This window comes from Sinocyclocheilus anshuiensis, unplaced genomic scaffold, assembly GCF_001515605.1.
Source record: "Sinocyclocheilus anshuiensis isolate Anshui unplaced genomic scaffold, SAMN03320099.WGS_v1.1 scaffold279, whole genome shotgun sequence".
In the NCBI taxonomy this organism is placed as follows: domain Eukaryota; kingdom Metazoa; phylum Chordata; class Actinopteri; order Cypriniformes; family Cyprinidae; genus Sinocyclocheilus; species Sinocyclocheilus anshuiensis.
The window spans coordinates 593,987-604,736 of NW_015549591.1; the positions used below are offsets into that span (position 1 = coordinate 593,987).

The following is a 10,750-nucleotide window of genomic DNA, read 5'->3' on the forward strand; positions in this document are numbered from 1 at the left end:
GTGAAAAAAAACAAAAAAAAAAAAAAAAAAAAAAAGAGGACAGGACTTGATTTGGTCCACCAGGAATTGATTGGATTGTAGAAAGAGGGCGCTGCAAACTAAATGGATGGTTATTTTATGTGAGTGACAGGTTGATGGCCAGTTGAAATTTTATTAGCTCATTAAACACAAGCATCTTTGAGCCAGACGGATGAACAAGATTAAACAATACAGACATTTAAGGGATAATTTACAGTCACTTACTGCTCAGCTTTTTACCACATAATGATGGAGACACGAAATATTGTTTTGAGAAGGAAGTTGTCACGAAATGCAGTTCCAGATTTTTATACTGGTTCTCAAGTCAAGTTTAAAGTTTGCAGTTTTTTGGCACCAAAAAGGTCCAATGCTTGTAAAAATGATCATATTTCATCCTTATTTTCAGTCTCTGTGAAAAACAGAAGTTAAAGGGGCATTACCAGAAACTAAAGTAAACACCACTGCTGTGATTGGATAACTTCATCGCATCGTATCCACACCCTCCTTTAATTCTCTAAGTCCTCTAATTTTGTTTGCTTAATTTTCAGTATATAGTTTTAAAAGTACTATTTTTACTTGTGTAATAGATGCTGCATGTACTCGTATGCACTGATTTTATTGGCAACACCCAGTGACACACTTGGTCTCTTAATAAACCCATCACGTCATTCACTACAACCCGCCGGTGCTGCGATCCCGTCCGCAACGTCTATTCCTCTAACGAAGACCCACTTCGGTGGTGGTGCGGGATGTCCAGGTGCTTTCTGAAACTCTATCGGCTTGCTTTTCGTTATCTCTGCGTGCCTGCGACTTCAGTTCCTGCCGAGCGCGTTTTTTCAAGTGCAGGAATTGTATTGTTAATCGCCTCAGGTCCCGTCTTTCACCAGACCACGTTGATAATTTCACTGAACAAATAACGCATCTAAGTAAAATGGGCATTGTTGCATTGATTTGGTTTTAGAGGATATAGCCTACACGAAGTACGTTTTTAAAAGCAGTTTTAATGCTATTTCTTGATAAACCTTCCTATTGTTTTTGACTTGTGTTTTAATATGTTGGCTAACGTTATATGAAGATGAAGAATTCTGTCAGGCTATTGATTGATTTTCCATTGTTCTGCATTTCCCCAGCTGATTTGAATAAATAAGCTATGCTTTGACCGACATTGAGTGTATGCTCTTCTTTTTTTTCTTTTTAACGACCGCCTAAAATGAAATGATGATAACGCTAGGCAAGTGTGCGGCAAGCGGAATTCATTGAGGAATTTGACAGCGTGATTCATATTTTAAGTATTTCAAATATAGGCTATTATAAATGCTACACGCACAGTTTTTTTTTTCTTACCATCTTTTGGGGGTTTCTTGCTTTTAGACTAGTCGACTAGTCGGATACAAAACTTTCGTTTAAACGACAGTCAAATTAGTCGTCGCATTAATACATTTGTTATGCAGACACTTATCCAAAGCAACCTCACAAATCATGAGTAATAGTCAAAAACAACTTTAGCCTGATAATGGGATTGCGTGCTTCGAGAAGTATGGTGAAAAATGAACTCATTTATATAAATGAAAAATCCAATTATGGCAGTGAAAATGATAATGAGATATGCATTTAAGTAATTTTATATTTACTTGAAGTCATCTTGAGGCACCCTGGTTGAGAACCACTGTGCTATGGAACATGTCAGAGTGTAATGTCTTACCTTGATGGGTGATAATTTGCTGAAACGGTGATACACCTGCGGGTAAAGCCAAAGTTGCTGCTGTGGCTGCTGCACTCTAGTGGAACAAGAGATTGAAACAAGAATTGAATCCACAGAGGACACGCATACATTAACGATCAGGTAGAGAGAGTGAGAGAGCAAAAACAATATCCTTGTTGGAATCTGCTGTGTAATCTAATTTGAAGTGCCCAGCTCTGTCTAAAGCGTTTTCCAGGAAGACTCCGCCCATCTGTTCTCCTGCTGGCATTAATGCTGATCCTACAGGGTGTTCACATACACCGGGAACTACAGTGACCAAACCACTTAAGTCATTCACTGTCAGTAGGAGTTTTCTGGATTGTGAGTAATGGTGAGGTGATGCTGGCATGTTCAGACCACATTAAAGTTTGCAAATGTTCAGTGATGCTGTCAACTCTAAAGGACCGTTCACACCAAGGATGATAACGATAAAGCCAGTTTTTAAAAATTGTTCTAAATTTAAAAGAACAGCAAAATCCAAAACAACTATAACGGCACAGAGGAACAACATCATTGGAATCACTTTTTAGAACAACTTTTTTTCAGCTCCTGTATGATAAAAACATGTACAAACATTCACACTGTACTTCTATACCTCACAGCCTTGTTTTCATTCCTGTCAAAGATTAAATATGGCACTACCCTAAGGTCTATATTTCAATATTCAAAACACTAGCATGTGAATGAGAAGAGCTCAAATGTGGCACACACACTCACCATTCCAGTAGCGCTCATGTGGTGGAGGATCTTAGGTTCCTGAACAATGACCTGCTGCTGAGTAGCTGAGAAGAAACACACAAACAGTTTATTATTAAATATACACTGGATCTTATTTCATTTCTAAAAACAAGTGCATGTTCAGATCGGGCCTCACCCTGCTGGGCTGGAGGCAGGAGGACTTGCTGTGGTTGGGTCTGTTGTAGCATCTGCTGAGCTTGTTGGGCTTGCTGCTGTTGAGCTTGCAGAACCTGCTGCTCCCCTGTATGAAACCCATCCACCGCCTTGGACTGCATCAGCTTATTCTCCCACAGCTGCTCAGTAACAGAAGGGCAGCGAGACACAGGTTTTAATAAACCATCCATCTGTGCAGCACTTTAATATTCATCATAACAATAAACATCTTACCGTTTTCAGCTCCATCAGGACCTGTTCATCCACTCCCTCATCCAGGAAAAGCTCTCGGACCTCACTGATGACATCCTCCATCACTGAACGATACAGTTTAGGCTACAATGCAAACAAGTTGAAACAAAATATTCTGAACAAATCAATATTATCAACGAGTCCTTTTCTTTAATGAGTTGGTTGAATCGGTTCACAATGTCAACACAAACTATTTGTTCAAAAACTGGACTGAAATGAATCAACTCACTGACACAATGAACAAAGAATCTCTTGCCAACATGATTCATGTCACGATGAGCCAAGAACCGATGATTTGGAGTGAAATGAGAATTTGACCGATGAGGCAAAAAGTTACTTTAATAGTCGAATAGCAGAAATGTTAAAAAAATAAAGGCAATAGTAATAGGTTTACATTTTGGTTTTATGACATCTATCAAAAACACGAACCGTTTGTTTAAAAAAAAATAAAAAAAAAAGGTCAAAAAATACATTTTTGTATTGTCTGTAAAAAAAATGTAAGCTTTTTTTTTTTTTTTTAAATACAATTTTTTTTTTGTTTCTAAAATACTTTGAGTCTGCAACAAACCAAACTGGGACAAAGGACAAAAAAGTAACAAAGCAATAAACATATGAAACATGTGCCTAGATGTGGCTTTATTGTAAAGCTCGTCTTCGAGAGTAACAACACTTTTTTTTCTCCCCACTTTTACTTCACTGTTGATTATTGTGTTGTTTTGTTTTATTTAGATTGCAATTTTTTTTGTTCTATGTTATATTTTCTGAGATTCTATTATAATGTATTTATAGTTGTTTAATTGTTTAATAAAAATAAAGTAAATAAAAAAGTAACACTTCAGGGTTTGAAGGAACACCGGGGATGACGTAATTACGTAACAAACACCAGTTCTTCGAAATGAATTGTTCAACAGAACCGAACCGATCCGCGGATTTCAGCCTGACTCCTCAATCACCATTTGCTAATCGGATCGGAGTCGAAGCGCTATAAATACACGCAAAGCGTTCAGATAACGCGTCCGAACGCGATGCATCCGCGCCACGGTTAACTGCACACGACGAAACCGAAAAAAAGAAACAATCTTCAAAACGCGTGCAGTTCCGGATGCAGCGCTAATCCGGAATGAGAAAGAAAATGTCTTTCTCTAACGTTACCCAGAAACCACTACCGCTATGGCGCCACTAATACATTTTTTGCTCAAACGGAAAACAAGCAGCAGGCTCGCGGTCCGTGTCCGTGTCGCGCGTCCCGTCGGCTCACTATTTAAAGCGCCGCGGTCTGGTGTTTATATGCAGAGCCGGTGACGTAGCGCCGAGTAGCACCTTCCCATCCCGGGCCGAGACTATATTAGAGCGCCGGTATGGCTGTATAAAACCGGGCGTCTGAAAGAAGGAGGGTCAGAGGCGGAGAGACACGCAGACAGAGAAGGGCGACGGTAGCCATGATGAAACGGCATTCGCACGCACTGTAGCGCTCAGCGGACAGGCTTCCGTCAGCCTGCTTTATTGTGAAAACCGGCTCATATTTGGGGTTATATGCATGGGATTTGGTAATATAGGGGGGTTATGTACACCTCGTTAAAATAAGATTGTGGTGATGTAGATTTTCGTTTTAAACACGCAGGGCACCAAACACAACTCTGATATACACGCACACATACTGAACTTGTTTTGGTACATTTTCAGACTCAAAGGGTGCTTTAGTAACACACTAATATCGAGTTACACGAAGCGAGCCAACGTTTTATTTTCCACAGCTTTTTACTCGTAACAAAGTCCGTGTTAGTTTCACAGAAATGCGTTTTCTAAGACACCATAAAGCTTACTGCAATGGACCAGAGCCACTGTGTTTTCTCCCTGTCAGCAAACACTCACACACTTCCCTAAAAAAAGAGCTCAAATGGACCAGATTTGATGTGTACGTGTGACTAACATGTTTTATTATTGAAAATGCCAAGTGTGGGTTTGGTTAAAATGCGCTGCGTCTAACTACAATGCTTGGACACGTGTGTGATTTGGAGTATGAGTGCCGTTTGTCTGATCCTTACCACTTGGTTCGAGTTAGCCGAGCTCGCCATTATGAGCGCAGTGAGGGGAGAAACACACCGCGAATATCAAGCAAGAACCCCAAGAAGCATTTAAAAAAAGCACGGAAACATCTAAAACGTTTTTAAAAATTGCCGGTTAAAGTTTTTGGAAATAAAAACACAGCTGTTTACGGTCTTATTCACAGTCCCAGGGCTGCTGCTCCCCAGCCGTCCGTCTTCTCCGGTCCTCCGCCTTTATATACGGAGCTGCGCGAGACACAGGGCAGGGTCAAGCAGGCACTGGGCGAAATATCGCGAGATTTCAACGCGGTTTTGCTGCAGACGTGACACGGTTAGTCAGCAGATCCTGGATCAGCCCTTCGCCTTGGAAGCTGGATAAACATGAAAAAAGACCAGTTGTTACGATTGTACGATTGTTAATTACTTTGTGTGTGTGTCATTATTATTATTATTATTATTATTATTATTATTGTCACCAAATTTATTTATTAGCCTTTCTGCCAATCTGCATGCCTAATGATATAAAAACGTCAACCTTTATGCTTTTAAAACAATTTTAAACTTTAAGGAAATGCTTTAGTCAAAACATCAAAATTTGCATCACATTTTCTAGTTATGCTTAAATTGCACAATATAAGCAAAATGTAAATGACTAAAACTAGTTATGGAGAAATGTATGCTCCAAAAGCCTAAAGGAGTTACCATTTTCACCACACGAGGGCAATATGTACCACTCCATGAGCAACTGGTTTATATCCCAAGATTAATTTTAAACATTCTTATGCATGTGTTTTAGATTTAGGTTTATTTCTCAGCACTGTTAAATAAGTAGGAATAACTAACAGCGTCAACGTTTTTGGAGATAGGCCTAAATATTTCAAGAAGTTTAAATAAAGGAACTGAGTATTTTTACTGCCTCACTAGGAAGAGGATTGTCCACATTCAGATCTTTGTTCAGATTTAAAGGGGTCATATGATGCGATTTAAATTTTTCCTTTCTCTTTGGAGTGTTACAAGCTCTTGGTGCATAAAGAAGATCTGTAAAGTTGCAAAGACTAAAGTCTCAAATTCAGAGAGATACTCTTTATAAAAGTTAAGAGTCAACCACGCCTACCTAAAAAGGCTCGTTCTAACACGCCCCCACATGTCTACGTCACTATGTGGGAAGATTTGCATAACGCCGCCCAAATGTTCACGCAAAGAAAGAAGGCGTAACTTTGATTCTCGCTGTAGTATTGTTGCTGCCGCCGCTGCCATGTTGTGGAGACGCTGTGTTTCATTGTGAATTATTGCAGATTAAAAAAAAAGTATATATATATATTTTTTTTTTTTTTTGTGTGACTGTTTTTGATTCTATACAGTGCTTGATCAATGCATATTTCTCTCCTGATTCAGCCGAGACTCTTTAACACTGGAGAAAGCAATATGGATAGAGGACTCATATTTTTGCTGAAATCAGCAGTCTAAGTTTATTTCTTACACAGATTTGCACTTCACAAAACATTAATTGATGGACTGGAGTCGTGTGGATTATTGTGATGTTTTTATCAGCTGTTTGGACTCTCATTCTGACGGCACCCATTCACTGCAGAGGATCCATTCGTGAGCAAGTGATGTAATGTTAAATTCTCTTTAAATGAATTTCACTCACTTTCATTTTACTTAATGTAAAATGAAACACTCTCTCTATGCATTTTGCATTTCGTCCTGTACTATGACATTTTTGGCTTGTCTTTCAAGCAAGAAAAGTCACTCAAAATGAAATTATTAAAGGTATAAAACACACCTGTAGTGGTTTACTCATAAAGACTCAACACAAAGACTAATAAAATGTATCAAGCACAGATTGCTTGCTTATGGCTCCTGGAGTTGCATAGCAACAGAGATGGGCTCCAGTGAGCAAAGGGAGCTGGTGGCTGCTGATTAAGCCTGTATTGCCTTTAATTATGAATAAAGCTCCAGTTGCATACAGCCATCATTAAGTCCCATTAGCCACACCCAAACTCAGAGCAATCAAGTCACCTTAATCATGGGATAAATCAGTCAAGACTGCAGTTAAAGCAGACAAAATCACACACACGCACACACACAAAGGACATCTCATAAACAAAATGGTTTCTGTAAAGGTGATGATATAAAATCTCAGTTCACAAAACATGTTATAAAAACGTTTTGCTAATGTTCCCATTAGGTTAAAAATATTTTTGAATCTTCTCATTTTAGAAACGTTTACTGCATTTTTATAATTTTGCAAATATTATGGGAATGTTATGTATAACGTTTTTGCTAACGTTTGAGAACGTTATTAAAGACCAGACAACTTATATATATATATATATATATATATATATAAAATAAAAATGTAGTTCCGTTAGCTGGAATATATGATATGATATATGAGATATAATATAATATAATTTTGATAACTGAATTACTACAGAATATAAATAAATGAAAACAACTTATTTAAAACTCTGATATTTTTTATTATTGCAACTGGAAGACAATACATTACATAAACATTATTTTAAGTTTCAGGAGAAATATGTGGAAAAGTAACAACGTGATGTGACATTTATTGTCATATAGACAATGTGGTTATTTACATGTATTGATGAAATAGTTTGATCTTGTTCTTTGGCAATATGATTGCACACCAAGGAAATAGACAGCTTTATACTCGTACAGCATTGGCATCTGAGTGTTTTGAAAATAGACCTGGTCAAATACATATTCATCATGATTCCATTGTGCTCTAAAAATCATACCAGACCACTAGTGGCTTACGTAAGTACAAGGACGAAAACATATTTGGCAAAAACAAACAACATCAACAACATTGACAAACCCTTTATATTATTTCACACATAATTTCAGAGGCAGTGAGAGTTTTCCAATAAATAATTCACGCATATTTTTCTCCCCCTTTTGTCTTACATGGATTTGTATGAATCTTAGCCATCAAGTCAGTTTAAAACAAATCATGTTTTTTGGTACACAAAACAAATGGCATATTATGGGACTGGCATAAATTTAAAGCAAAACAGTATAGCAGCAGTTTATTGCCTATATCCAGGTCAAATAAAGTAGGGCCTACCCAGAGTACGTCTCTTATTTTACATCGTACTCACACTTACAGTGCTGCTCCATCACTAGACCCCCTGCCGAAGACAAATAGTCCTATTTTACTATTTTAAAAAGTGCTGAAATATTGAGCTGAAGTGTTTTAAATTGTTTATCTGTGCTATGCTCCCCTGGGGACACATAACATTCATAAAGCGATTCATTCATAAAGCAGAAGCAGCGTGTAAACATTGGGATCGATTTTGTGTAGCAAATATATGTATGACACTGACAGATGTCCACCCTTTTGCAGCCAGCAAAACACTTCAGAACAACATTAAAGGAATAGTTCACCCAAAAATGTTAATTTGTGGACAATTTGCTCACCTTCAAGCCATCCAAGATGTAGACGAGTTTGTTTGTTCATCAGAAAAGATTTGTAGAAATTTAGCAGAAATCAACTGCTCACCAATGGATCCTCTGCAGTGAATGGGTGCCGTCAGAATGAGAGTCCAAACAGCTGATAAAAACATCACAATAATTCACAAGTAATCCACACCACTCCAATCCATCAGTTAGCATCCTGTAAAGTGAAAATCTGTGTGTTTATAAGAAACATCCATCATTAGGGCGTTTTTAATTTCTCTATCCATAATATTGCTTTCACCAGTGAAAAAGTCGTCTCATCTGAATCAGGAGAGAAATATGCACACATCAACCACCGTTTACAAACGGTTTAAAGTTAATATGCTTTAATGATGAATTAGTTTCTTCCAAACAAGCAGCTTTTCGCTTCACCATACATTAATTGATGGACTGGAGTCATGTGGATTACTTGTGCAAGTGATGTAATGCTACATTTCTCCAAATCTGTTCAGATAAGGAAACAAGCTCATCTACATTTTAAAAACATATTGCTTTTAAGACTACTGTAGGACACCCTCACACACTTGGACATTCAGATTCACAGATGAAGTTCAAGTTGATGAGGGCTGGAAGCAAAATATAAAGACAAGCCAAGGTCGATCGCGAAGTATCATGCTAATAAGGGATTATCCTAAAGCCAATTCTAATTCCTTGTCAAACTATTTCAGTACAATTTATGATATCAATGCTGCAGATTGCACAATGAAAATGACGGAGTATCGAACCATTACAAAAGAACAGAACAGACATCCAAGCACACGAACTAAAGGCAGGCACAACCTTAAAGGGTGTACAGATTGACAGGTCATCCAACACTGATTATTAACAACATTTGAACACTTACATCAATGAATTGGAAAAAGGACCACGAAACCGAACCGAGGACCACAAAAAAGGCAAAATCAGTTTCACCTGATATTCAATACAAGGCAGATCTGTTTATTAATGGGTTTTCGTGAAGTCTCTTCCTTCGGAAGAGTTGTCTGCCGCAGAAGAGAGATACAATAAAAATAAAAAAAAAGAGTAAAGAAAGAAACCTACGCTTTAAGAGACGCCTCTCTCTGTTTTCTCATAAGAAAATAAGCCATGCCTCATGCTAAATATCTTACATGATCTTTAATTTAGAAAAGGAAATACTTCTTTCTTATGTACAAGCACCCATGCAATATAACTGAAAAACAGGCAAAAACTGCCTTTTGTGGAAAAAAGGGAATAACTTTTTACAGTGTTATCCTGACAGGACAAATTGCTTGGATTGTGAAGATTGAAAATAATAATACAAATTAATTTTAAAAAACACCAACATTTTGGCAACACAATAGGCTTTTGTGACACATTGCTTCATAAAAGATTAGTTTTAATGTGCTTCAAATAAGAACTAACACCAGAAATGTTTTAAACACCAGGCATCTAAGAGATAATTGGCATATTGCATTCGACCTTTACATTTGTTATGCACTGGACACAGGCTATTTTAAACAAAACATTTGCTGCTTAATAAATGGGTCAATGACATAATAAAACATGCTAAGTACTTTTTGTATTTGTTTACACCATTTTCAAGAAAAGTCAATTTAATGACTCTAAAAAGGTCATGTGGTGTAAGTAACCAATAATTAATAAAAAGAATATATTTTCTTTACACCTTAAATACATGTGTACATGAGTGTACACATCTTAATCATAAAAGTTAAATACATTTTTCAAGTTAAAAAGTGTTCCTAATGATACATTTGTCATATAATTGTCAAATTATCTGATATTTTAAGAGACTTACTGACACACATAAAGGTCTACAGGGATCCTCCCAATGATAGAATTTTTTTGAAATGTTATTTATTTATTTACTGGCAATTTGATTTAGCAGTTTTGTTAAAATATTATATAAAATAACGTAAAGTTATTACTTTTTAAAAGAAATAAAAAAGGTAATGCCATACTACTTGTAATGAGGACAGTTGCATCACAATGACATTTTCAACTTTATGCCCCAAAATCGAAATGAATTCAGAAATTAAAAACATGCCCATCCTAGAAGAGGTGTATTCAAGTCATTGTATATATGAATTGCATTTTTTATTTATTTTTGAATAAATCATTAAAGGGGTCATCGGATGCCCATTTTCCACAAGTTGATATGATTCTTTAGGGTCTTAATGAAAAGTCTGTAACATAGTTTGGTTAAAATTGATCAATGGTAGTGTAAAAAAAACAAATTTTTTACCGTCAACCTCTTTTCAGAGCGAGCCGTTTTGTTGCATTTTCCTTTAAATGTTAATGAGCTCTGCTGACCCCGCCCCTCTCTTCCGAGCCG

General features: G+C 37.0%; 1 protein-coding gene across 2 annotated transcripts in view; it reads right to left on the minus strand.

Moving 5' to 3' along the window:
* Positions 1 to 5,195, minus strand: part of LOC107658177 (transcription initiation factor IIA subunit 1-like) — a 16,139-nt gene extending 10,944 nt beyond the window's left edge. The window contains exons 1-5 of one of the 2 annotated variants that reach the window (XM_016446639.1): positions 4,948 to 5,195; positions 2,885 to 2,986; positions 2,634 to 2,790; positions 2,477 to 2,541; positions 1,721 to 1,796 (exon numbers count right to left, since the gene is read on the minus strand). In XM_016446639.1, the coding sequence (XP_016302125.1) occupies positions 1,721 to 1,796; positions 2,477 to 2,541; positions 2,634 to 2,790; positions 2,885 to 2,986; positions 4,948 to 4,977 (430 nt within the window). In that variant the 5' untranslated portion in view covers positions 4,978 to 5,195. Of the gene's footprint in view, positions 1 to 1,720; positions 1,797 to 2,476; positions 2,542 to 2,633; positions 2,791 to 2,884; positions 2,987 to 3,131; positions 3,274 to 4,947 lie in introns of those variants that run through there. The other variant, XM_016446638.1, reaches the window with a different exon arrangement.
* Between the last annotated feature and the right edge of the window lie 5,555 nt (positions 5,196 to 10,750).